At 46.0% G+C, this 27,143-nt stretch overlaps 4 protein-coding genes across 6 annotated transcripts; 3 read left to right on the top strand and 1 right to left on the bottom strand.

Annotated features, from left to right (window-relative positions):
• The first annotated feature begins 761 nt into the window (after positions 1-761).
• LOC120453910 (intracellular protein transport protein USO1) lies at positions 762-23,573 on the top strand. 3 transcript variants are annotated; one of them, XM_039638844.1, is made up of 12 exons: positions 764-1,266; positions 2,646-3,363; positions 4,250-4,481; positions 7,172-7,285; positions 7,889-8,152; positions 14,331-14,558; positions 14,626-14,727; positions 15,419-15,697; positions 16,976-17,128; positions 17,347-19,059; positions 19,117-19,215; positions 23,441-23,573. In XM_039638844.1, exons 2-12 carry the CDS (start codon positions 2,789-2,791, stop codon positions 23,453-23,455), a joined length of 3,774 nt encoding a protein of 1,257 aa, XP_039494778.1. In that variant the 5' UTR covers positions 764-1,266; positions 2,646-2,788; the 3' UTR covers positions 23,456-23,573. The 3 variants fall into 3 exon arrangements, with proteins under 3 accessions (XP_039494776.1, XP_039494777.1, XP_039494778.1); XM_039638842.2 differs by lacking the exon at positions 23,441-23,573 and having other exon boundaries at positions 762-1,266; positions 19,117-20,566; XM_039638843.2 differs by lacking the exons at positions 7,172-7,285; positions 23,441-23,573 and having other exon boundaries at positions 762-1,266; positions 19,117-20,566.
• Positions 4,498-6,563, bottom strand: LOC120453912. The gene is made up of 3 exons (XM_039638846.1): positions 6,316-6,563; positions 5,038-6,198; positions 4,498-4,976 (listed from the first exon to the last, which is right to left on the bottom strand). Exons 1-3 carry the CDS (start codon positions 6,561-6,563, stop codon positions 4,553-4,555), a joined length of 1,833 nt encoding a protein of 610 aa, XP_039494780.1. The 3' UTR covers positions 4,498-4,552.
• Positions 20,712-21,388, top strand: LOC120453913. The gene has a single exon (XM_039638847.2). The coding sequence runs from the start codon at positions 20,780-20,782 to the stop codon at positions 21,299-21,301; it is 522 nt and encodes a 173-aa protein (XP_039494781.1). The 5' UTR covers positions 20,712-20,779; the 3' UTR covers positions 21,302-21,388.
• Positions 21,532-27,050, top strand: LOC120453911. Its single transcript, XM_039638845.2, has 5 exons — positions 21,532-22,210; positions 23,441-26,016; positions 26,077-26,154; positions 26,222-26,365; positions 26,426-27,050. Exons 1-5 carry the CDS (start codon positions 21,628-21,630, stop codon positions 26,711-26,713), a joined length of 3,669 nt encoding a protein of 1,222 aa, XP_039494779.1. The 5' UTR covers positions 21,532-21,627; the 3' UTR covers positions 26,714-27,050.
• Positions 27,051-27,143: the final 93 nt, after the last annotated feature.

The following is a 27,143-nucleotide window of genomic DNA, read 5'->3' as shown; positions in this document are numbered from 1 at the left end:
GATTTGTGAAGTTTCAGCTGTCCGGGTTCATAAATATGAAAATATTAATATGCAATACGTAAGGCATTTAAAGGGAATTTAACAACTAAAACTTTCAGTTTTCATCACCTTAAAAATAAGATTATTTAAATCATCTGAAATGTTTTGCTATTATATTCATTATCAAACGTATTTAGTTCTGGTTTTAAGCCAACAATCATAGACACGCTTGAACAGCTTTAATGTCACGTCTTTAGATTGCACTTTAACCTAAACTAGCACAAATGCTTTGTGCTGATATAACTTTTAGAAATCCGTTTAAATCATACGGAAGTACTAATAACAATGTCTATACAAAGATAACAATTTAAATGAATTTTTTATCATGAAAGTTTTCTTCGAGTTATCAATGCCATATCATATCTCTATCATACATATACCGAATTAATATCCAATCAATCTCAACTTGCGCCACCTTTTATTTCAGTGTTTCGTTATTTTGACCAAATTCGTGGCGGGTTGTGTGCATATTTTGGTTATTAATAAACACGCGATTGGTTTGTTTTTGTTACGAATACGGGAACCGGGAGGAAAACATCTTCGGCTTTCAAAAGATTGACTCTTCCGGCTTTGTGCCGTTCATTCTTTGGGGCACGCACATAGAACTGAGCTTTGCCACCCACCCTTCGTAACCCCAAGAAGTGCATGAGTAAATGGCAAAGCTCCTTTTAATTAAATGGAAATGGAGGCAAATGTGAAAGAGCTTGCGAAAGCTCGAGAGGCCGAGTTAGTCAATCGGTGTCCGGCCGAAACGAAAGATCTCTGCTATCGCCGAGCAAACGAAATTTACCTAGTATAGAACACTTCTTTTAATTTACAATTTAAATTGATTGCAACTAATTAGGATACTCCCCAAACGAACCGAACTTAACTCACTTCTATTCCGACGAACTTGTGTAACTACTGTGTAACTTATTGTGAACTTCCTGTACGAACTGTGTTAATATTTGAACTAAAATATAGGATACTTTGCTAAACAATTGCCGAAGAAGTGCTCCACATACCGACGATATTCTATTTGGTGTGTGCGCGAAAAAAAAGTTGATTGAAAATTAACGTATTGACGTCATTACACTGCAAGAAACAGTGGCAAGCAGGCAGTAAATAAACTGTTTACATTACAACATCGTCGGGCGAGTGAGTGAGTGAGTGAGTAAATAAACACATATAGAAGTTTGAGGCACGCCAACTGTTGGTCTACGACGCCCAAGGATTTCAAAGCTAATGGTGCGTATACGTGATCTTCAGTGAATCAGCCGAAAGAGCAAAAGACTGTACACTCAACGGCTGTCCGACTCATCGTTTGGCAATATTTTCAAATTGATATATGACTGAAAATATACATACTTAAAGAGCAAAAAAGAGACTTTCATCTGCCCATGTGGATGGCTGTGGATGGAAATCGAGTGGGTGGCTTCGCTCGAACAAAAACCAATCCCATCCAAGCCGGTGACACCGAGGCTGTGATGTCACCATGGCGTGTATGTCGACCCAAAAACACTTTATTAACGAGTGGACTGGGGGTAGTGGTTTTAAATTTAATTAAATTAAATGCAACATGAGAGCCATCATTAGCCCCAGTGCTTCAGCCTATAGGAATACGAATCATGAAATCGTATACTTACACCGCAAAATAAATATTTCTACAGAAATATGGGTTTTTAAATGGATCACGTTTTTGTTTTATGATTCCAAGAGTCATTCTCTTATATAGTAAAGTTCACACAAACATGCGCCTAAAAATATTTCCCTATTGATAACCAAGAAGTAATAAACTTGGGCACCACCTACTTAAAATCCCTCCCTATTAACACCTAATGGATCGAGCTGGAAAAACAAATCAAATTCCAATTAAGCGCCAGAAGGTTGCTAAGTACACACATCTGTCGCTCTATATGTGTATATAGATCGTGGCCTTGATAAAGATGATCGGACAGAAATCTCGGAGAGCATTCTATGAACATATGAACTGAGGGCCTTCTCGTGTCGTGTGTGCACCTCATACATTATATATAGATGCTTTGTTATAATCTTTGCGGCGGATGTGGGAGCAATGCAAAGAATTCTGCTCTAGAACAGAAAAAGTAATGAAAAGCGGTTTTATTGCGTGTAAAGAGGCCCCAGAGGGGAACCTCAAAAAACACATGTACATATTCCGTTCTATTCCAAAAGGCGCGCCACATGACGTCATTAAGAAAGGCCATTCGGGACCCGTTTATTTGGAAAGACCAACGCAATTGGCGTTGTAAACTATTTCCCAGTCCCAGGGTGCCTATATGTTTCGTTTTTCATTCATGTGTGGCCCGACCCGTTGTGGCGAAATGAAGGAAAAAGCTTTTCCGCTGAAATCAATAATGGGGGAAACTTGTTGATTAGTTCAACCCAGTGAAGAAAAGCGTGGAAGAGTCAACGGCTAAACAGAAGCCATTGAAATGCTGACAGACAAAGGGGAATCTTTGCGATTCTGAAGAAACAACCTCCTTGCGGGCAAAGACTCGGAATTCTGTATACTTTTTCAAGGCATACACTTTATAATAGGTTATTTTTACGTGATTCTGATGTCTGCAACATTATTGAATACTTTATTTTTAACATTTCGTTTACAGATTGAGGAGAATCCAACGATGACCAGGTGAAGTATAGCAGGGACTTTCGGCAGGCTCGGAGTGCACCGCATATGCAGTACTTGAAAAAGCAGAAACCCAAAAAAAACGACGGCAACATTTTTATATACTAAAGTTACATAAAAATGGCTGAAAACCAAACACAAACGACCTCTAGCAAGGGATGTAATATGAGCAGGACCGCCCATATCCTGGCGCCCCACAATGGGACTGTGGGCCGCCGGACGGATCCCGGCTCCAAACTCAAAGAGAGCTTCCAGACGGGAAAGCACGATATCGAAGACTGGCAAACGATGGCCAAGAATAAGTTGAAACGCAAGAAGAAACTGAGCAGCTCCCTGACTTCCGTGGGGGATACGGTGAATCAGGAGAAGCGCACCCGCATCGAGGGCATACAGCTCCATTGTCGCGGCAAATTGCGACCCAAGGATACTCAATCCTTCGAGGCCGACAAGGGCCCAACTACAGGATCCCAGAAGCTAATGGGAAAGTCAGAAAAGGATCGAGAACGACCCGTAATAATTGGTGGCGTGACTACCACAAATGTGATAGCAGCACCTCCACAGAGGATCAAGAGGAAACTGCAGGAGAACATGGACACCATCCAGAAGCTAAACGCCCTCACGGAGCAACTGCGTCTGGAGGTGAATGAACTGAAGTCCAGTCTGATCACAGAACGCGGTGCAGTGAGGGCCTTAAGGTAATTCCATTGATATATAACTAAAATAGACATGAAACTCCATTTCAAAAGTGTTACAGTATTTTACCTTAATCGTGCGATTTTATATTGCAAAATGTTTTGAATCGTTTTAAATTGAGTTATCAATACATTCTTCTTAAATGTAGTTGTGCATGGAAACCATAATTGACCTTTCATGAAAGTGACGATTGACAATCAGTAAACTCAGAAATTTAATCTGTCAACCAAGAAATATATATTCAAAGTAATCAATGCATATTAAAGCTTACAGATATCGCTTTGTATACATGCAAGCAGTTTATTTATTTTAATATTGAACAGTGCATTCAAATATTATTGGTGGTGTCATTTGAACATCTTAAAATATGATGTCATTTGAACATCTTAAAATATGATAGAATATATAGAATGATAGTATATATGGAAGAGTATATAAAATAGCTGATTGCTCCTTTTTAACCCAGGGCTCAAAATGACGCAGATAGTCGTCGGTGGAAGAGTGAAGTGAATTTTACCTTAATCGTGCGATTTTATATTGCAAAATGTTTTGAATCGTTTTAAATTGAGTTATCAATACATTCTTCTTAAATGTAGTTGTGCATGGAAACCATAATTGACCTTTCATGAAAGTGACGATTGACAATCAGTAAACTCAGAAATTTAATCTGTCAACCAAGAAATATATATTCAAAGTAATCAATGCATATTAAAGCTTACAGATATCGCTTTGTATACATGCAAGCAGTTTATTTATTTTAATATTGAACAGTGCATTCAAATATTATTGGTGGTGTCATTTGAACATCTTAAAATATGATAGAATATATAGAATGATAGTATATATGGAAGAGTATATAAAATAGCTGATTGCTCCTTTTTAACCCAGGGCCCAAAATGACGCAGATAGTCGTCGGTGGAAGAGTGAAGTGAAGAAGCTGCAGCACACGCTGGAAATGGCCAAGAAGAGCAACGGTATAAAGAAGGCCATCGAATCGGGCCCAGAATCGAGTGGTACACATGTGACCGCCGATGGCCTCATCAACTATGAAATCCAAAGACTGACTAACGAGATTGCCGTGCTGAAGGAAGCGAATCGAAACAAGGAGGAGAAGACCCAGGTAAGTGGACGCCCCATCATCACAATCATCCACATCCACATCCACATCACATTGCATGTTGCATGCGATAGTTAGTGCCGCCGCTTTGTTACCGCCAAATTGTAGTTGTGGGTCAAGTGCTCCCAGGCCAGCACAATGCATGCCATCCCGATCCCCACCAGCCACAGAGCGAATACGGCGTGGAAATGCTGCAGTTTGAGGACCACTGGCTCATCATTGCCACTCCCGCGTCGACGGTTTACCACCTTTATTCCCGACTTAATAAATGCGGAGTTCATGATGCGATCCCAGTATCGCTCGAAACCAAACTCATGCGAACTCCGGATCAGCGAGTCCAGGAAACCCAAGTAGGGTGAGCCGTAGGGAACGATATAAACGGCATGAAACGGCACCAGGCAGCTGTTCATCAGGTGGAAAAACGGACGACCCAGGTGCATGTGCACACGACTGTTCACCTGGAAGCGGGCGATGTGATACTTCTCCAAATAGGCAAATCTGGGAAAGAAGATATTATGGAATGGAAATAACTGAAATTGATCCACATGCGCCACCGTACCTTATGTCATTGTTCCTCATCATTTCGTACATCTGGGTGTCGGAAACTTCTAGCATTTGTTCCCGAATTCTGGACTCGTGCTGGTGTCCCAGGGACAGGAAGTGCTGGATGTGTTTCACGTGCTTCGGACGAATGATGATGTGATAGTGGGACCTGGCCAACGCACCCAATTGGTTTATATCCGGCAGATAAGGCTGGAACACCATCATGCTGGTCAGATTTCCCCTGAATGCCGAGCAAATGAGCAGTCCAAAGTAAAGCCAGAATATCAGGAACAACCGAAGCGCGTGGTTTAGCGGAATCCGGGTCATGGGCATCGTCAAGGCTCCGGCGAAAAGTTCCATGGGAACCCTACCCACTTCAGTTTTTAGGATGTAGCAGAATACATTCGCCACCAGAACCGAAAACAGAATTAAAATCCAAACTAATGAGCCAAACGAACGAAATATGTTCCAGAAAGTGGGAGCAGTCTTGGCTTTCGGGACAATCACGCAGAGATCATCACGCATGTGGGATACCGTGCTCTCCGCCAGTTTCTTGAAGGTGTCCGGAACCAAGAAACGGATGTTCATGGACACATCCACGTACTCCTTGGCCACCTCAAGGAAACATATGTCCGAACTGAGATTGTGGTTGTTATACGAGTGCGGACGCGTTATCATCATGGTCGCGTTCAGTCGCTCAGCCACATAGGCCGCCAGCAGGCCATCGGTCCCAAGGATAATTCCCTGCCTGGAGAAGATGGCCCTCACATCGTCCTTGTAGATGCACATCCTCAGGGGCTTCCGCTGCATATTGGGTATGGCCTTTGGAAAAAGCTGCTCTAAAGTTGGAACATCATTTGGCCTATTGTCCACTGGTATCAGATAGTTGTCCATAAACGGGTTGTACCGATACGCATTTAGTCGTCCATCTCGCCAGTAGAGGATCACGATGTTCAGTAGCCATAGCTTCCAGAATTGACGGAAGCTGGCCCGCATCCAAGCATCGGAAACGGTATCCGAGTCTCTGACCAAGAGGAAAACATGCGATCGGTGCTTGGCAGCCGATTTCTTCCGGATAAGTGAAAGCTCCAATGGTTGTGATATGTTTGTGATGATCATCACCATGTACATGAGTATGCCATCATCCTTGACCGCCTCCAGTGGACTATTTTGATTCCTGAAAGTAAAATTTGCAGATACTTATAGAAAATGTAATGAAATCTATAGTGCGGTGTAGTTATTTCGTTTAGTAAACGCCTTTCAGTATTATTAAGATAATAAATAATCAACACACCTCAGAGCTATGTATGATATGTCGCACTTGGTCACCTCTCTGAGTATCTGACCCGTATGCTCGTGGAAGGTTTTATTCTCAAAGTAGACGAACAGGACTTTGATTCGAGCCTTGCAGAGGACCTCGCTCATCTTGACCATCAGGTTGGAGCTCTCCTTCATATCCAACGAAATGTGATTCTCCCTTGCACCGGCCAAATTGACCAGGATGGTTAGGAGCAGGAGGTGTTTTTGCCACTGGATGAACATTGCAATGCCAACTGTTTGAGCAGCAGGATGTCACTTTTGTTTTTATACCCAGAGCCAATTTTGATATAGCAATTTCCTTAATGCCTGCCATATCGGCAAAGGGCGTTAAGCAAATATTATGCTATATCTTCTGCACTTTCATACCCTTTAAGGACCTTTTAGAGTCTCTGCCTTCAGTTAGCATTACCTGATTACCAGAGAAATATTCTTTGCTTTACTGTTTTAACTTCAGGTTTTAGTACCCTTCAAAATTTCGCAGAATATGCGTTGAATTTTAAATAGGCATATACATAACTCCATAAAGTGAAAGTCTTTGGGTGTTTGCTATTTTTAATATTCTACTTCTCTTCTGTTTCTAAATTGCTATGCTGCAAAGGGTATGCGATTCTTCGACTGTGGCAAGAACTTTCCTTTCCCGTTTTTGTTTGTAGCATTTTGTGTGTTTTTGTGTCTCGTTTGGTTAATGGACGTGTGCGACCTAATCGCAAAGTGCAAACTAACAGCATGGATTAACTTGCTTCTGGAATCTCCCGCTGCTTGGAGCCCCGTAAAAAGAGCCTTAAAAGTTGGCAACACGCAAACATGTATGATTCGACCATTTCTTGCAGATTATGGGGCAGGCTGATAGACTCAAGGCTGCCGATATGCGGCAATTGAAGAACGCGTACGAAAACCGATTGACTCACATACAGAAATCAGCCAAAATTGAAATAACACGTTTGGTAAGTTGTGCGTAGCGGCTGCTAACGGGTCACCAAAACTTGGCTCGAAAGAAGTAGAGGTAGGGGAAGGGGAAGGGGGAGGGGTAAGCGGTACGGAACGGAACCCGGCGGTTCAGAAGCGGACGGGCAACTTTTCATACCACCATTGAAATCCATACGTGCATTTTGAATTTGCACAGCAAGAAAACAGGTCATATTCAACTAGCAGTTATAAAGTACTCATATTATCAGCTTTATATCGTTTTGATTTACCGATCATATATAAACACTTCCATTTCTCGTTATTACTAAGAGTGTTCAGTTTAAATTGGCGAACCCATATACATTTCTTTAGGCACTTAGGTTACCTGCCATTTATTCGCCATCAAACATAAAAACATTCACAGCAAGTTGTTTAGTCCCGGCAAAGGTATACACATTGATTTCAAGTTAAATTTGGTGGAAATGAGAAACCCCTCATTGGATTGTAGAAATATGGGACCAATTGTGGTTGATACAGCAGTATTGCAGATGGATGAAAACGTATTGCTCATATAATTGTATATCTCTAAACTGCATATGTGCAGTGTGGTGCTAACTAATCTCTGCATCTTACTGTTCCAGCTAGAGGAAATAAAGACCAAAGAACGTAATATAGGACAACTGAGGAAGGACTTGCTGGCACTGCAGAGTCCCAAGAAGCTGAAGCAGAATGAAGCCAAAGTGCCAGCGACGACGAAACCCAAAACGAACCCCAACGAAACGAGCCAAAAGCCAAAGAAACCCACTACGAAGCCAGCGGGAGAAACAAAAGCTAAAACCGAACCAGATACAGATACAGATATATCCGAGCAAAATCCCATACGCCAGGCTCAAGTTACACCTGAGGTGAGTCTGTATTTAGTTTCTTTGGCCTTTTTTATTTTAGCTTTTTGGAGTGGGGGCAGTGGGAGCACTTGAACTTGCCGGAGAGTCGGGTTAAAAGTTAAGAGCTCGGCCAGATACAGTATCTGTATCTCGGGATGCAAGTGTATCTATGTATCTGTCTGCTGTCTCTGTCTGGTGTCTGGTGCCCGAGTATCTGTATCCTTTACCCCGGTGGTTATGCACTATTGGCATGATCTATGATATAATTTTGCGTTAGTTATGAGAATGGCAAAGACAACAATCGCCGCGTCGATAAGCGGTGGGCATAAAAAAAGTAAAACGAAAAAAGGGAAAAAAGTGAGAAAAAACCTGCTGTGGCAGTTGCAGCGTTGCAGTTGCAGCAGCGCAAGTGTTGCAAGTGGATCGCTGGCGGGAGCGAGAGAGAAAGAGCGATAAAGAGAGTGGAGCGGTCGGTTTCAAGCCGGTTTCTCGCACCACTCACTCACTCACTTTCTCTCCCGCCGCTCGAGAGTTTACCGCTCGCATGAATGGCCGTCAGTTCGGTTTTTAAGTTCGCAGCGGTCGCAGGTGTCGCAGGTGTCTCAGTAATATATGAGCCCCTATATAGTACCAAAATCCTATAGGCATACAGCCAGTGAAGTGCACAAATCAAATGGGTATATATCCGAGTTCAAGCGGTGTATAATCAGGTGAAATTCGCGGCCCAGAATCGGCGTGGTTTTTGAAAGAGGCGCTAATGAAAATCGCAGTGTATCGGGGTGCATTGTCTGATTTTCTATGCCGAAAATGAAGGAACCAAATGCCACACATTGATGTGTATACATGCCGCCACAAACAATCGTTCCCTTTTGAATAGGACAACCGATTCGCAGTTTGTCTTTCTCTTTGGCATTGTTTAACGCACACGAAACCATAATTTCACCGACTTTACACTATAATAGTTTAGTGAAACATGCCAAAAACGATCAAAATTAATTGCCATTCACACCGTTGCCCCCTTCTTTCCTCTCTCTCTCTGCGAACAACGTGCAATTTGTGGCCATATAGCCGCACTACGTTCCAGTGATCGAATTCGATTTTACAGTTCATTAATCTCGCCTGTTTTATATCTCGTAATTGTTTTATTGCCGCCAAAGTAGTCGAGAATTGGTTACGTCGCAGAGCCAAGATCCCGAGATCACCGAGCCGTATCATCTGGAATGGGTGTGGATCGGATTCGCAATCGAAATCGGGGCTCGCATCTGCTAGATCTCTTTAATCCGCGATCGGATGTCGGCCAGTGCGCCAGTTCCTAGCAGTCAGCAGTCATTTGCATAGCAAAATAGCAAATTGCAGCAGCAACATCATCAACAATCGGTCAACGATGTCATCCAGCAGCAGCAAGAACTAAATGCGGCATTGATAAATACACTCAGATAAAAAGTGTACCCCAACAGCGTTAAATTAGCGCCTTTTTAAGGGTAACAACCTGGGAAGACATTCAAGTGTGTGCGCAATTAACTGCCCCATAAAAGATTTTATTTATTTAACGACTCCCAAAAGGGGCACCATTTGAAATGAAAAGTCACATTGCTGGTAACCTTAAAATAAAAAAATAGTTATAATTAGTGACAAAATGAACGTTAAATTGACACTTTGCAAATGTAGTTATTACGAGAGGCAAACAGTTAGGAACTGCACAGTTTAAAATGTGGCTAAAAACTATTGTGAGTAATAAATAAAGAAAAGTGCAGAGGTAAAATTTCAGTGGCTGAAGAAAGGTGTACCTTTAAGAGCTAAAAACAGACAATTACTATGCTTTTACATTATAAACAGAATAGCTTTGCATTAGCCAAAGTGTTGTAGTGAATAAGACGTTGTGCCATTATTTGCTGAATGCATATTGATCTTTTCACCTTATTGATTGATGTTTTCGCCTGTGTAGTAGCCACCTAGCCACCACTCTCGCCTGCAAGTTAAGAGTCTTTAAGGAAAAAGTGTGTGGTTGTGGGGAGTGTGTGTGCACACCACCAATTGGGGTCAGTGAAAAGCTTTTAAAATGTTAACGCTATTTTAAATACGATACGTTGCTACGAGTATGACTACGCCGCGGCCGCCTGCAAAAATTTAGTCATCCCCAACTTCCCATCGCCATCGCCATCGCCTTTGCCATCGCCAAACGACAGTAAAAGCTATGGGATGGAATTGGATGGGATGGGATGGTAATGATGATTGTGATGATGATGTTGCTAAAACAAGACGCTAGTCGACCAATATGCAAAGTAATCACAACACAAAAACTGTGCAGACAACAAAAACTAGAAAAGTAAACGACATGAGAGAGAAAAAAAGGGGTGTGTGAAATGGAAATGTGAACCATATGCAAATCGCGGATCGTTTGCCGGAATGTGTCTATAAATTTCGATGTTTTAGTGAAATTACCACGGTGAAAACTATTCGCCATCAAAGAGACGAAAACTTGAAAATTGCGGTTAATTGTTTTTTGTCAGCCAAAATCCACACCTTCATATGTGGGAATAATGCATAAATACGCCTGACAATGGATTACTACTACAACCGGAGGGATGTCAAGGTAATTGACCACTGCCAAAGCCAGAGCAAATATATACTCGTACAAACATACATACTATATAGTTTAAGCCATTAAGTGATTCCTATTTCTGGTAGCACTTGTTACTCATTTCACATTTCACGGGTATTGCTCATACGACGCGTACTCCATAGACAATTAGTTTCGTGTGGGAAATCTGATTTATGGGAATGGAATGGTGGGGCGTATTGCTTATACAGCTCTCAAATTGGCGCCTAATTTATTGATTATGACTCGAGAATTCACCCAGCGAAGATGTTCCATTTAAAAAGGGAAAGGAATCAAGTGAGACATTATTCACTGTTTAGATTGGTGTTTCCGCTCTTCGAAATGAACGCTAGTTAATACTAATGATTTTCGGCGGTTTTTCAAGCCAATTTAAACTTTATTTGTACACTGGATACAATAAGAGATTCGGTAACTTCAATATCTTTGTTAACAACTTTTCTCTGTAAAGCAAATTGCTTGTAAAACTTGGTTATTTTTCGAAGCCGAACTTGTTTACAAGTATTGATATAAAACTTCATTACGAAAGCTGGCACCAATCGCAAAACACACTTATTAAATTATAAATTATAATGCGTAGTAAGCTGCCCGAAAAGCGAAAACTGGAGCTTATCGGCCCCAATTCAATCCACTTTCAAAAACCATTAAAAGATCATCTCGGGTGATTAACTATCAATCGGCTATATCAAAAGTGGTTTCTGCCTGACATTTCTGCCACACAGCGTCTATAAAATCTTGCAAATTTTTGAGCACAAAAGGGGGCATCATCAAAAACAGTTGAGGCCGCGACGGATGAATAATTACCTCTCTGTGGTATCTCAGATCGAAAGGGAAAGGCTTCGACTTCGCATTCGCCTTCGACTTGAAGTCGGACTTCGCAGTCGGACTTTGAGGAAGTCGGCTATCGCCACAGTTGGAAACCCCGGATAATCCATGGGTTCGATGGGCGATATCGATGCAAATTAACGGACACAATGCATATATGTCAACAGGGCCCCGCAAGTCCATTCATTAGTTCAATTAACTTATCCCATCGGCGGGCAGTTGCGCTTGGCTGGCCCTGCCGATACCATTTACCATATATGTACCATATACCATATACCCTATACACCAAATACCATCTGCAATACAATATAATTCATTAGCGCATATAAACTTTCGCTTTCGCAAGATCAAATCAAAGCAGTGCCTTTGTGCAGAGCCAAACCTGAATTACAATGCCAAATGCAAATATAAGAAAATATACATGCCTACTAGTTGGTACACACAATTAGGGTCAATCGAATAGCTCTAGAATTGCATAAAATGGTTAGCGACGATAAAAATAATTTCATTTTCAAGATAAAGTGAAAAATGTCATTGCATACGGTCAATTGCTTAGATCGATCCAGAATTCAGGTCGAAGGCATCCCGATGCTGTTAGTGTGGCCATGGCTGTTTGTAAGACACCGGCGATGCCTTTTGATGCTGTTACACGTAATCGTCCACGTCCACGTCCACGGACCGGGGGAGTCGAACCCGGAACGTTGGAGCTGCAGATGGAGTGGATGGCGTTGCAGTGGCAGTTGCACCGATCGAAGTGAAACCTGTCTGCGGAAAGGAAAATCATTTCACACAATCACAATCACTTGGCCCGCGGCTTGTGCAAACAAACCGACAGCGAGACATAAACACACCCATGTGCATCCGAGTCTCCGAGTCTGCTATGTATCTGAGTATCTGAGTGTCTGGGGTATCTCTGTATCTGGGTCCGCATCGTATATGGCTCAGCAGGTTGGCTGTCTGCCGACAGATTTACAAACAATCCATCGAGCGTTTGAAATCGACCCGATGGCGCATCTCCGTCTCGCAACGTCGACGCTGCATTTAGCGCAATCTGCATATGGCATCAATAGAGCCATCAAAAAGTCCCCCGGAATAATCCGACTTGAAACTCAGGCGAGGTGAGTGGATTGGAAGCGGGGGAATGGGTCTCTGTGATTGGGTCCCGGAGCTTCAGACACTTGCTTAATCGCCCCGAGCACGTTGATCGAGTTCGTTAACCGGCCGTTATGCAAAAAGTTCTTTTGGAATCGATCCAAGAAATTACCATAACGGTTGGCTCAGTCTGGTGGCCATTATCGGTGGGCAATCTCGGAGCCCGGCTCTCCACGCCAGCCGATAATTTCAATCGAAGACGTGCAGGCATGCGACACCAACGCCAGCAGCAATGCTTCAGCAAAGGCAACTCCATTTTGGGCCCAGACCCTGGATATTCACGTATCATATAAGTGTCTCTCTGCACTGGAAGCAACTAATCGACGGAGTTGCCTTTAATACCTTTCTAAGAGTAGCATAACTGATCAACACTTTCTCTAAGCCAATAACTTGATTCTTAGTAGGACGAAAGTGACATCGTTCAATCTCCCATGCAATATATGGATAAGTGTGAAGATCTCAAGATAGTTATTAAAGACTTTAAACCTTTATTAGTGCAGTCAAGACTATATGATCTAAAGATCAACTCAATGTTGCTGAAGTACACAAATTTTTCCCAGTGCGGTCAGTTGTGAAATGAAGCGATGTACGGTTGGTCATTGCACTGAACGCACTTGGCTCTCTGGAAACCTTTGGCTATACGGAATATACGTGCCTATAGCTCGTTTCACAATTGATTAATGATTTCTCCGGCCCCAAACACACACATGTGTACATACTTACCCACAAATTAGCATAATGCTGCATTATGCGTATAATAACACTGCTATTATGGGTGTTATATAAAACATGCGATTGACATGAAAGTAAAACATAACTGGGCGTTGCTTGATTGGAAAGTGATTTGGCTTTTTGAACTGCGTTCGTGGGCTCGGCTTGAATTGCTTGATTTTTGAGTTTGTAAGTTGGCGTTGGACTTAGAGGCTAATTAGCTGACAGCTGGATGGCCTGATGGATGGCATCGTGACCATGAAAGTCGTGATGCGACCCGGCGATAAAGCGAAATCTTTTGAATGGTAAATTCAATAGTGCGTTGAGTTTCGTGATTCACGACCAGGATCATGGTTGGTGCAGTGGATACAGTGGATACAGTGGATAAGGCCGGGTGCCTTGGCCCAGCTAATCTGCGATTGAAACGCACCTTTCCCCACCGCTCTGCTCCGATCTCTCGAGCGTGTCATTGAACCCACTTTTGGGACCCACTGTGGTACCCATTGTCCGGATCAAAACAACCTGTACCTGTCCATAATAATGATCGGGCGCTTTTTAGGCGAAAAGTGTGTCTGTGGCAAGAAATCAAGTCATAACTGTTAACACACATGTAAAGAGCACACCGCAAAGCGGAGCGTTCTTTTCAAAGTTCTTGGTTCTTGGTGGCCCCCCAATCCCCCACCTCTTTATATAGCATAAAACACACGCACACACATATGTACGCGCCACGAACAGCAGATAAAAAACAGATTCTTTTGTTAATTGCTTTGTCCATTCTGGGCCAGGTCGCCCGAAGAAAACGTGGGTAAATGGAGTGATAGAGAGTGATGGAGTGGTGAATAAATGTAACTATGGCACGACATTTTCTAATTTTTCCCCATCCATTTCCCGCAGATAACCCAACTCAAGAACATTGAGCTAATCAACAATACGAAAAATGCACATAAATCAGCGCTCGAGATGCGCACAACAATGAAGAGCAGTCAGCCGAATGGATTGGATGATGCTCCTACACGGATGAGGGCCCCCGACGAGATGAGGGCCACCACTTGGATGACGACGCTGCTAGGCAGCCATAGCCACAGCCACACTCACAGCCATCCGGCAGCAGCCAAGTCGAAGGTGAGTGAGTCATAACATAGAAATTCTGGCATTCGATTAACCCCGCTTTCCCTCCCTGCCTCCCAAGGATCCCAATTCGGACACGGACTCGGCCTTGTCCTCGGCCCCGCCCTCCATTAGCCCGCAGCCGCCCTCCAGCGGATCCGACAGCGGCGTGATTTGGCAGACAGTAAGTACCGGGTCTTAGCCAAGAGATACCCATACATACAGTTGGTTTTTAAAAATGCATCACAAGTCCATCAGATTTCGGGCATGAGAAGTTGGCTTTAAATCGAATGATTAATGATAGCCCATGGCTAATGAGTTATTTTAACTAGACAACCAACGCTAGATCTCTCAGTTAATATACTTATGTTTTCTTCTTAATAACTCTTGAACTCTTTAGAAATATTTCGGTTGCTTCCAAAATAAACACGAGATTATTTATGTTGACTTGGATTTTTAGTTATTGGAATTTTCAATACTTTACAAGTTACAAAAAATCTTTTATGTAATAAATGTAATATTTTATTTAACTCAATTTGAGTTCATATAAATATGTCTATAAAATATTTATAATGGTTTACAATTGCTGTGTACTTTATATAGACGGCACGCTGATATTACCTATAGATAAAGTAAACGATCTTTGTGTTTTTTAGATTGCTATATGAGATATACTCATAAAAGGATAATATGTGAAAAGTAAATATTTATTGAGTTTGGATGTTGTGGGATAGTTAAACAAAGGGTTTCAGGACCAAATCCCCATATTAAAGAACGTTTCGCAGAATTGAAGATAGTTTCCTAGATAGTTTTCCCACCGTTTGCAGAACCGTTTCCTTTAGATCTTATCCGAATCCACCCCCGTTCTCTTGCAGCTGCAGGACCTGGACAAGCTGCAAAAGGAAGCGGAAATGTACCAGAAGGAGAACGAGCGCCTGCAGACGGAGGTGCAGCTGATGAAACAGGAGCTGGATGCCGCGGAGAAGGCGGCCATGAGCAGTGGCAAGAAGCAGGCTCAGATCGGGGAGCTGATGCAGCGCATCAAGGAGCTGGAGGAGAAGCAGTCGAGCTTGGAGGACGAGGCCAGCGAACTGAGGGAGCAGAATGAACTCCTTGAGTTTCGCATACTCGAGCTGGAAGATGATAGCGATAAGGTAGGCAAACGGCACCCCCACCACAGAGCACGATTCACTCGAAGACCAGTTTGCGAATCCACTCGAACGAGTGACTCACTTGGCTCACTTGGCGGTTGTTTTATGAATGAATTGAGCCATTCATTCGAACCCGACTTGAGTTGGCTCAGAGCAAAGCTAGCGTTGTTGGCCAACTTGGTGTGCTGGAGTCTCATTTAGTTTTGTTTGGCATCTAAGCCAGCACGGAAATTGTTTTGGTTTAACGGCAACAACAATCTTTCTATTTTCCAATTGAAATTGTTTCACTGGAGCTGCCGCAGTTGATGGCTAACTCATTAGCCTGTGTTATAAAATATTCAGGAATTGAAAACTGTGGTTAAACTTTCCAATCGTAAGTGACTCCATCTGCACATTGAATTTATGTCACTACCGCGATCTGTGATCAACGCCTACCATTTTCTCCATGCTAGTATTGCTTCTTGGCCATGTAGATGCTTTGGTCTAAGAGTTGTTTTAGCCAAATCAGTGTTGAAGCGCTTAAAACGCTACTTATAAGGGTAGCGCCCTAAGTGGATGCCATCTACGAATCTTGTTATACTTATGAGTGTTTTGTCATTACTCATAGACAACCAAATCGAGCAAAAGGCTTTGTTGGCTCCGCACCTTTGTGGTGACCATTAAGTGGAGCAAATAAAGGTATATCGGAGATAAGGGAAGCTCAGAAATAATGTAATTTCTGTTGAAATTTGAAGTTTTAGCTTAAAACACCTTCCTTGAACTAACTAACTAATGAACGTTTAGTTCGTTTATAAACCCTAAGAATAGGAGTAAAACAATATGATATATTTTGTGGTTACAAAAAGCTGAACTTCATTCAATGAAATACTTTTCGGGGCTAATAATGCATTTAGAGCGGTATTGCTTATTTATCTATAAACTTTCCTAAGAGGTATCCGCAGTTCGATGCCCTAAGCCGTCAATCATTTCTGCTGCTTTTCAGTTTCGGTACGCTTAATTTCTAGAGCCGAACAGTTTCAGCTGGCAGCCAACAGCCAACAGCAAGCAGCAGTGAAGTCGTTCAGCTTGAAAAATCCAATTCACTCGTCTAATTGCAATAACCAACCAAAAGTAATTATTCGAGCAGCCAGCAAAGTGAAATTAGACGCAGATTGGTGTGCACATGAGAGTGTGTCAGTGGTGGCAGTGGAGCATTAAGCCAGTGTTAATTTGCCTAAGTAACTGTTAATCAGCGGGTTATATCTAATCGCATCATTCCCAATCCGATCTGTTTCGATCTAGATGGAGAGCACCTGCGAGGGCCACTGCCAGAGTCTGCAGGATCTGCTGGAGCAGTCTGCCCAGCAGCTGGAGGATCGGGACAAGCGCTGCTTGCAACAATTGCTGCAGTGCGTCCAGCAACTGGATCTGGATGCCATGATGCCAGGCGATCAGGTGTGTAACGCCCCTAAGCCCCTATACATATTCAGAAACTCCACAGCATAGCTAGCACATTAATGTTTGTCAGTTATTCGTGGAAAACCTTTCAGACGTTGTTGTCATATATTATATTTATTGAGTCCCAACTCACTATTTGCATTACCCTTACTTGTTTACAACGAGAACAACGAGGTCGCTAAAATTCAAGTCTTATTTTCATCCTATCCACACAGAACCGGACGGAAACTCCCAGAAGGCACAATCCAGCGCATAGTCACAGCCACAGTCAAGGTCACAACCATAGGATCGTAGCCACAGTTCAGCCGTATAGCAACTGTGCCACGCCCACAGCGCCGCCCACGCCCAGCAAGAGGCACTGCAGCCAGGTGAGCTCGTGGCAGAGCAGCAGCCTCAGCGAGAGCGGAGTGTTCGTGGAGTGCGATCTGCCCTCGAACCCCGTTGCCCATCCGCACCTGCAGTTCTACCAGGAGAGATTGGAGCAGTTGGAGGGCAAGCTGCTGATCTACGAGAGCAGTGGCGAGACCCAGGCACGGCACTTGGCCCAGAGACTGCAGCGGGAACTGCAGCTGGAGAAGGATCTCAAGGAGCTTGCGGACCGCGTGGAATTGCTGATCGAGCAAAACGCACAGTTGGAGGAGGCCAAGTGTGAGTTCGAGGAGGCCGAGAACGATACACGACTCCATTTGCAGCGTAACGAGGTGGAATTGGAAATTCTTCGTCAGCGCAACGTGGAGTTGGAGTTTGGCAAGGAAGCACTGGGCGCCAAGTACCAGGATTGCAGGGCGGAGGTACTAATCCTTCGCGAGGACCTTGCAGCAGCTGAAACCCAACTGGAGCACCTGCAGGCCGAAAGAAAGCAGGCCAGAAAGGAGCTTCAGGATCTGCGAAGATCGCTGCCCTTACTCCTGATCTTCCGCTTGTTATCACTTGCCAAAATGGGCAACGAGATGTCCTCTTCGGAAGCCAGCCCCCGCCTCTCCTCGGGCTACACCTCTTCTATGCACCAGGATCGAGACTCCAGTGCCAAGATCCAAACAGCGGAGTTTGGCCTCGGTCAAGCGGGATTTACCGACTCCGGCGAGGGTCGGGAGATCGTTTACCTAAAGGAAGAGGTCAAGAGCCTGCGTGGCCAACTGAAAGAGCTAAATGCCCGGCACTATGAGGCAATGGAAACGGCAGACTCCCACTGGGTGGATTTGGAGCAGCAGTACAAGGAGCGCGAGGAGGCCCACCAAGCCAAGGAGGCCAGCCTCAAGCAGAAGATAGCCCAACTGCAGGATTGCCTCCGCGAGGATTCCCGAGCAGCGACCGAAAAGATCCAGCAGCTGGAGGAGGGGGAACTGGCACTGAAGACCTGCCTGGTCCGCATGACCAAGGAGCACCGTGACCTGCTCACCGAGAATCGCACACTACAGTGCAGCCTGGAGAGTCTGATGGCCAAAATGGAAGTGGAGGCGGAGAACAAGATGCCCCTGACGGAGGCTCTGGAGAACGAGAGGCGCAAGAGCCAGGCATTGATGGATGACCTCACCTTTGCCAAGAAAGTGCAGCAGAACACCGAAGATCAGTTGAGACAGGAGACGGATGCACTGCGCACTCAGATCTTCAACATCAAGAAGGAGTACCTGCACATCGAGGTCACCAACAGCGAGCTGAAAGAGGAGGTGGGCACGCTGGAGAACAAAATCCGCCAGATGGAGACCCAGATGAAGGATTCGGAGGAGCGGGCACGCTGCCTGGAGGACGAGCTGCGCACCAAGGACGAACAATGCCAGCTGCTGGAACGCAAGCTGGGTGTTATCCCCGAGGGCTACAGCCTGGCCGATGAACTCCATGATAGTCCCGCAAAGCGGGCCAAGAAGGATGAGGTGCCGAACCTCCAGGCCGCTAGCCAGGGACTGGGCGTGGCACTACTTGATCTAGAGGTGAGTCTCAAACTATTTCCAATATTACTGAAACCTTATTACTAAATGCCTTTACAGGGTCGTGATTTTGGTCTACCCCTACACAAGGACTTCCAAGCGATTGCGTCCAGTGTGAAGCAGCTGGCCGATACCCTCCTCTCACAGAGTCCGTCCGAGGTGAGTCTACAAGCCAAAAAGCCGGTCAAGCCAGCTGCTCCGGAACCAGAAGGCATCAGTTGGGCTACGGTCCAGGATGACTCTTCAGAAAGATTATGTGAGACAGGACTATCGACTGTGACTAGTATAGAAAGCCAGGGAATTGAAGAGAGTCAAGATAATCAGGTTGTTGAAGAATGTCGAGGAAGTCTAGAAGGTCAGGTCGACTTGGAAAGTCTGGAATGTCAAGTAAGGGATCTCGTTAGCAGCAAGAAATCCAGTTATGTTAGTGTCCAGACATCCACATGCCATCCAAAGGGCCGGGAATTAGCTGGCCAATCAGCCCAAAAATTAGAACTACACCTTGGTGGATTGGATAGCCCGGCGGATCTGAAGGTAATTCAAGCAGCGGATGAGCAGGCGAAGAATATTAGCGAGGTGCCCTCTTCCATGATGCAGCTGTTCGACGAGGTTGATCCTGTGGATCACAAGCAAGAACCAGAGCCCAATAAGAAAAGCAAAAGGCGGGCAAAGAAGGAGAAGCATTCAAGTACTCACAATCGCCAGCGAAAAATGCGGCGTTTCCTCTTCCGTCGCATTTACCCCGCGCATATGCGCCAATCACATCGAACTCTGGGTTTCCAGCTTCAGCAGAGCCTCTCCTGCGGTAGTTTCCACTCGCTGTTGTCAGTTCACTCGGCTCACTCGGCCAGATCGGGAATATCCCGGCAATCCCTTCACGCCGAAGTTGTTAATCTTGATTGGGAATCTCTAGGTAGCGTGTCAATTGTACAAACGGAGGAGCTAAAAAGCCTGGAAGAGGAGGTACAGGTCACGGCGGAGTGCAATGAGCAGGAGGTCCAAGTTAAACCAGAAACCGTGGAGAGTGGAACACAGGCCGATGTGGGTGTGGAGCAACGACTGCTCCTGATGCCACTGAGGACCAGGTGCTTCGTGGATCTGCTTCAGGGCGCCGTAGACGGATTCTTTGATGTATCCGCCTTCCGGAGGCGTCTTCTTCACTTATGGGAGGACGGAGAGGACTTCCGGGAGCGCCTCGAACTCCTGCAGGACATGTGGACAGAAAAGAGTCATGAGAAGTCGCAGGATAGCTATGAAGGATTTGTGGCCGCTCTGGACTGTGTGCAAAACTTGAAGTTGGCCCTTAAGCCCGCATCTTCGGCGCTTCTCGAGCAGATCGAGAGGCGAATCCACACAAGGCTGCTGCTCTTCCACAACCAGAAGGCGGAATCGGAGTTCTGCTGCACTGTCTACATTCCTGTGGAGAGGAGCAATTCGACGTTGTTCAGGGGTGCCAAATAGCCTTTATTTCGATGTAAATACTCCATACATAAATGTAAATTACCACTGACTGTCCCTTGTTTTTGGTCTCTATGGGGGATACCATATGCAAGATCTTTAGATGATGGATTGAGACATCTCGAGGGATCTAGGTATGAGTAACAGTAGGGGAATTACATCAATAGTGCCCTGAGATTATTTTCTCTGTATAGAGTAGACAGTAGTTTGAGCGGCAGACTCATATAGGTATCAGATTACTCAAAATTATTTGAACGTGAGCATTATGATTGGCGAATTTGAAGACGCAGACATCTTCCATGACTGCCGTAGTGACGATGAGGAGACTCCAGAGATGGAAGTGGGCGGTGGTGATGAAGTGATCTGCAAGCAAGCGCCTCGGTTTGACGATCCCGTCCAGATTCGAGCCGTTTTGGAGCGGGCAGCCACCGCCACACAGCGGTTGTTGAGGTGCTATGGAGGCACTGATTGCGTGCCAACTCGTCCTTTGATGACACGTTTCTATCCGGCCACCCTGGAGGTCAGTGCCCGTCTACACACGGACGACAAGTGTCCTTGCCCGAAGGACAGGCAGTGCAAGCTGATAGGCGATCCAGTGACCCTGAAGCTGCCAATCGAACTGAATCCGGAGAGCGGCCAGGTCAAAGTCAACATCTTCCAGCCCAAGTCGATTGGCACCTTCTGTGGATGCAATGCACATGGAAATCAGAACACTTCGAAGAGCAGGAGATCGAGTGTAAAATGGTCCAACAAGGACGAAGTATGTCCCGATTGCCAGGAACCTTAACAAAACTCGTGAATTGTGAAATTATCAACGGCATTTGTTTTTTTTTTTCGAAATTCATTGGTGACTAAATTGGATTATGTAACTCAATAAGCGTTCGCTTTGTTTTGGCTACACACCAAGAGGTTGAAATGTTCATAAACCATTGAAACTTTATAAATTCATACAAGAGACTAGCAGGCAGTGAAGTCAATTTTTCGCTCCTGTCACTTTTTCGGTCCCTTCGGAGTCAGTATTTTAGACACAATCGAGCAGGCAACACACACTTAAAAATTTAATGTGAGTTCAGAGCTTGATTTGGGGAAAACAGTTCTAGCACTTTTAGCGTGATGGACGAGGAACGCTCCAATCCGCCCTTCGATCCGAGCATCGCTCAAAGTGACTACTCGCGTGGTCGGTTAATGAACCAAAGCTCCATGACATTGACTCGCGGATATGACTCCACCCGACTGCTTTTCAAGGGCGAAAACTTCCAGCAGACGCGCAGCGAACAGGACTTCTTCTTCGACTGCCAGGGCCCGGGGGAGGATTCGCCGAAGGAGGGCCGTAGTGTCACCAGCCGGTGCAAGCTGGATGATCCGGCAGCGATACGAGAGGCCCTGGAACGGGCGGCCAACGCCACTCAGATGCTACTCAAGAACTTTGACACGACCGGCTGGAATCAGCCGTGCGCCGTCACCCTGGAGTTGACCGCTCGGTTGGTTGACCCCAAGAAGGGTCGCGCCGGTTGTCCGCTGCACGGGAAACCCGTCACCGTCCAGATGCCGCTGGAGTTCAATCCGCAGAGCGGCAAGGTGGCCAGGTGCCAGCAAAAGAAGCCGCCGGTCGGCAGGCAACGCAAGGAGACCATGTGTCAGTGCCGCTTGCAGCAGCGTTCGCGTCCCGCTCCAAGGGGTCCAAAGCCCAGCTCAGGTAAATCCGCCAGCGAACACTTTCGTCCATGTGAATCGCGCCAGCTGACCGATAGGTCAGCCAGTACGGTCTACATAGGAAGCTGTGGGGATTCAACATCTCATTGTAACCGTTGCACTCCGGCCACGTGTCGCAGCTGGCTCGACCCGGGGGCACGGGAGGTGATCTCGATTTGCTACCTGGCCGTGCCGGAAATCGAACCAGAGCCCATTTTCATACCAGAGCCACTGCCAATTGAAGAATCAGTGGCGGAGCTAGAGCCACCGGCCCCGCAGGAGCACCTTGTAATCTCTGCCCCAGAGCCGGAACCCCCGACCAGCGAGTCGGAGGAGTCCGATGAGCTGTTGTCCAGCGAGGAGGAGTTGTTGGAGCCGCAACCGGAGGAAGAGATGGGACCGCCGCCGCAAGAACGGCCGCCGGGTAGCAAGCGGTACTACCTTGCACTGCCCCAAAACAAGGAGTTCTCCAACTGTTCGCCCTGCCGCTTCGATCCCAGTCCCATTATGGACGAGGATGGCAATGTGTTTTGCCCCGGCAACTGTGGCTGCTGCATGTGTCCGTGGAAGAAACGCTCCTTCGACAATAACAAGCAGCACACCAATGTCAAGGTTTGCCGATGCGTACAGCGCGGCACAATCTTCACGAAGTTCGAGGATCGGGAGGTCTGCAGCCAGACCTCCCAATTCGATTTTTGTCCGTGCCGCGAAAAGGCGGAGGCCAAGTTCCTAGAGTTGTACCACGCCGAAATGTGGTCCCGTCCGGACATTACGCGGGGTCGCGAGATCCGACTTTCGGAGATCAAGGAACTGCTCGTACCCCCGAGCCATCCAAACGAATAAAATGTGTTTGCTCATCGAATCTAATCGAATCGAATCATGTGTGTTCTAGCCGGGGAATCGAGCCGAAACGGTTTTCGGTATCGGTATCGGTTCGGTATCGGTTAAGAGCGCTCATCTTTTCGAGCCTTAATAGCCACAATAACGTATGCGTGCTAACTTTCCCTGATAACTTTCTGTAATGAAGTTTCCTTCCCGGGCTTGACCCTTGAAATCGTTTTCACGCATTTTGAAAACAGTGGTACGATTTTGGGAGTTTTATTTTGTCGCTTACCTTATTCAATCGGTTGTGATTCGAAAACAAATATGGGGGACACTTAGGGAAACTTTTTGTTCTATAATTGATGTTTAATGTCTTTGTTAAGTATTTCTTTCCCATTCATTTCATCCGTAGAATGCCCGGCTCTGATGTACATGCACCATGAGCGACATTCCAACAGCGACCCCAACTCCCGCCACCAACAAACCGAGCTATCCCACCTGAGAGATCACTGGAAGCCCTCGAACACCCAACGGTCGCAACAATCTGACTGTGAAGACCCACGTGCCAAGCCTTCGCAGACGGAGGACTCCTTTCTCCGGAAACACCACACGCCCACGAACCCGGATAATGGGCCGTCCTGCTCATGCTCGCTGAAGAGGTCCAAGTCCGCCGATCCACCAGCGGTTAAAGGCCACCCATGTGGGCTGGGTCATCAGGAGAAACCCAGCTCAAAGAAGCCCTGCTCCCAGAAGTCAGAGCCCGCTTCCTTCAAGAGTGCTATAACAGCTTGTACCAAGGAGTTGCTCGATCCCTGCTCTTGTGGCACCAACCCACCATACTGGGCTGGCCAAAGCAACTTGGTAACCGGTCCATCCTACAGTAGGGCAATGGACCCCACCAAATCCTTTAAGAGTTCGAACACTATCGCTCCCTTGCATAAACCAGGAGCCAGCCTTGGTCGTTCCAAGAGTTTAGCCAGTCTGTCCAGTAAACCCTATCCTCCAACCCAGAGTGGCGTCACTTGGTTGTCCGCCTTAAAGGATCCGGAGAGTGAAGGCTGCCCTGCCAAAGAAGAGAAAAGTCCTCCATGTACCTACACCGCTACCCAGACTGATCAGGAGCCTTCAATGAGTTCACATCCTCAGAGCCACCCAAACTATCGCAGTATGACATCCAAATCAAGTGCTTCCAGGGTGATAAGCCCGCGCAATCAACTCTCCTTTGGGGTAGGCGAGGAGACCTCGGCCACCACACGATCCCAGTCGATTGTCGGCAAGGTCACCTGCCTATGCGGATCGGAGCATCAGACCGCCAAGGGCTTTGTGTCGAGCCTGGCCGATCGGGAGTGCACCGAGGGCGCAGAACAGATTCAGATTGTGCCATGCCCCTCCACAAGAATACAGCATCCATCCGGGTTTGCCCAGTTCAACGATTGTCAGACCTCTCAGTTCGACCCCAGTCCCTCTTCCCGTTCTAGGCAAGTGAGCGCTAAGGGTCGCGATGAGTTTTGCGACTGTGATGCTTCTGATAACGACTCCGAATTGTCCGATCCCATCCAGACCAGTCTTCATACGCACAGGAGTCTTTCTGGCGCTAGTTGCCTGTGCAAAGGCGATGACACTCCACCGGAGGAACCCGCAAAGCTAACGTGTGTCAGCAAGCAATGTCAGTGCTCTTCGAAGGACGACCTTCGGGGGATGCAAAGTGCCCAGGATGGCACTGGCTATCAGACACCAGAGGATCTATGCGGGATGGCCTGCTGTTCGCGTAAAGAGCGCATCATGATCCTGATGGAGAAACTCACCAGTCCATCGTGCGATTGCGGCGTGTCTCGTTCCTGCGTGACCCAACAGCTTTTCCGGGAACTGACACTACTCCTGAGATCGGAAAAAGAGGATGCAGTTGCTCCAGCGGATGAGCCAAGCCCACCACCTCTGACCTTAGATGAGTGCTGTGCCACGCAACATGATCGCAATGGGGAAGAGGAACCAGACGAAAAACCCATGTCGAAGAGGGAGCTCCAACGAGTCGAGTGCTTCCATCAGCTGGAGGAATACCTCTGCAAGTGCTTCCTGCCGCCGGCGGAACCTCAGATCCCTGAAACCGACATCTATGCTTTCGAACTGGATCCGGATTTTCCACCAGATCCCGAACCGCCAAAATCTCCGGAGGAAAAGGACAAAATGAAACCTTGTCAGTGCCCGGAGCCTTTCTTTGACATTGGAAATGCACTAACCTGTTCGGGTGATGGCTTGGATGATGACTTCTTTCGCGACTGTGAGGACGACGAGGATGCTAAAAAGTGCGACTGTAAGGACGATGATAAAGCAACTGGAGAGCCGGATCTGTGTCAATCTCTTAAAGCATTCATCGACAAGGAACTGCAAGAAATTCTTGCGGAGGAGATCAACAAGGAAGTCGATGAAGGCGAAGAACCAAAAACACCCACCACAGTACTGAAGGAAATCTGTGAGAGACCTACAGTCGCGGCGCCACCGGAAGAAGAGGAGAAATCCGAAAAGATTGAGTGTCCATATTTAGGAATGGTGTCCTGTCCTCCTTGGACCACACAGCAAACGGACTGGGCAGACTTCCCCTACAACTTAGATCCCTGTGCCCAAAAGGAGTCACCTAGCCCGCCGCCCAAGGGTCCACGTACTGGACTGTTGCCCGAAGGACCTCTGCCACCCGATGTGAGAAACCTCTGCGAGCAGCTCCTCCGGAAAGCTCTCAAGGATTGTGGGCTATGCGGTGACGATGGAAGTCTGTACTCCTGCGAGGATGATGTATGCGAAGAGTGCGCGCTCGACTGTGAGGAATGCCCGGAAGATTGTCCGTTGGAAAAGTGCGAGGAATGCGATGACGAGTGTCCCCAGGAAGAACAAGGATGCCTGTGCTGCCACTGTCGCGCTCTCATATGCGACGAGGAGTGCAAGACGGTTTCCAATACCCTGCGCTCCGCAATGTGTGATCCACTGTGCGAAATGGTGAGAGACCATGAGCTTACAAGTTATCTTGTATATCTTATCTTATATATCTTTTTGCAGAAATACTTTATAGACTCGATCATCGTTGATATGCATGCCATGGACTGTGTGCTCGGCAACAAGCAAGCCAAACCAAAGGTTAGACACCCATTGCCTTCGATAATATCCATTTCCCTAATAATCTTCACTCATTTAAATACCATAGCACATTAAGGCAAAAACAGCGAATTACAAAGGTGGACCGGGCGATAGTTTTCCCGTCAAAATCACAGGTGTTTGCGGTTTGGGTGACACAGCTCTCTACGTCCGATGGAATGTGGAGGACTGTCGCGCTATAGCAGGATATGAGGTAATGAAAAAGTCCTGTAAATTTAAGAAAACGCTTCTTAAACGATTCTCTGCTTTCCAGATTTACATGGATGGGCATTTGAAGAACCGATTCTACAGTTTTCGTCACGAGGCCGGAGTTATTACCAATGTGGATGTGACCAATCCGCACCTGATTGTTCTGCGTGCCCTTGCGGTGGGTCAGGAATTCCCCGGCGAGGGTCCCGGTAAGGATGGGGGCCAGGACTGCGGCTGCCAGGAGATGGCAGTTTCACATCCCGAATTGAAGGCGGGAGCTCAGAGGCCGTGGTCGCCCAGTCTCTTCTATTATGATCCCAATCAAATGCCGCCGTCGGAGGGCGTGCAATAGTGCTAGTCAAGAATCATATGTCGAATATATATCGTTGGATATCACCGTTATCGGAACAAAGGAGCTGAATGCTCCCTCACTTTTTAGCTTGTACATATAGCGTATTTATATGTAGTGTTTGTTAAGAGTTCATTACCTGGAGGATACCAATTGAAATTATCTGTACGTAGTGCTTTGCATAGTGCCTTAAAACGTAATCCTAGATCGTAAGCAAAGATCAATGCATTGTAAAGGAATTGAAAGCGGATAACTCCATTCAGATGGCATGTTTAAGTTCACAAAAACCAAAATCACTTTGAATAAATGAATCTCATTGTTAGAGATGAAAAAGTTAAAATGTTTAATTATATTTCCAAGTTTAAACTGGCACTGGGAGTTACCCAATGTTTGGTAGACTTATAGGCTTAAATATTACTGTTGAAAATATTTC

The sequence above is a fragment of the Drosophila santomea genome, chromosome 3R (genome assembly GCF_016746245.2).
Source record: "Drosophila santomea strain STO CAGO 1482 chromosome 3R, Prin_Dsan_1.1, whole genome shotgun sequence".
Lineage (NCBI taxonomy): Eukaryota > Metazoa > Arthropoda > Insecta > Diptera > Drosophilidae > Drosophila > Drosophila santomea.
Note: the sequence above shows the minus strand (reverse complement) of the source record. Positions and strands in the feature narration are given on the sequence as shown.

Coding starts and splice junctions, on each gene's coding strand:
- LOC120453910 (XM_039638842.2), top strand. CDS start 2,789: ATGGCTGAAAACCAAACACAAACGACCTCTAGCAAGGGATGTAATATG. Junction 7,286..7,888: donor AAATTGAAATAACACGTTTG/GTAAGTTGTGCG, acceptor TTACTGTTCCAG/CTAGAGGAAATAAAGACCAA. Junction 15,698..16,975: donor TGGAAGATGATAGCGATAAG/GTAGGCAAACGG, acceptor GTTTCGATCTAG/ATGGAGAGCACCTGCGAGGG.
- LOC120453911 (XM_039638845.2), top strand. CDS start 21,628: ATGGACGAGGAACGCTCCAATCCGCCCTTCGATCCGAGCATCGCTCAA. Junction 22,211..23,440: donor GGGTCCAAAGCCCAGCTCAG/GTAAATCCGCCA, acceptor TTTCATCCGTAG/AATGCCCGGCTCTGATGTAC. Junction 26,366..26,425: donor GCGCTATAGCAGGATATGAG/GTAATGAAAAAG, acceptor TCTGCTTTCCAG/ATTTACATGGATGGGCATTT.
- LOC120453913 (XM_039638847.2), top strand. CDS start 20,780: ATGATTGGCGAATTTGAAGACGCAGACATCTTCCATGACTGCCGTAGT.
- LOC120453912 (XM_039638846.1), bottom strand. CDS start 6,563: ATGTTCATCCAGTGGCAAAAACACCTCCTGCTCCTAACCATCCTGGTC. Junction 6,199..6,315: donor ATATCATACATAGCTCTGAG/GTGTGTTGATTA, acceptor TTTTACTTTCAG/GAATCAAAATAGTCCACTGG. Junction 4,977..5,037: donor ATGAGGAACAATGACATAAG/GTACGGTGGCGC, acceptor CTTCTTTCCCAG/ATTTGCCTATTTGGAGAAGT.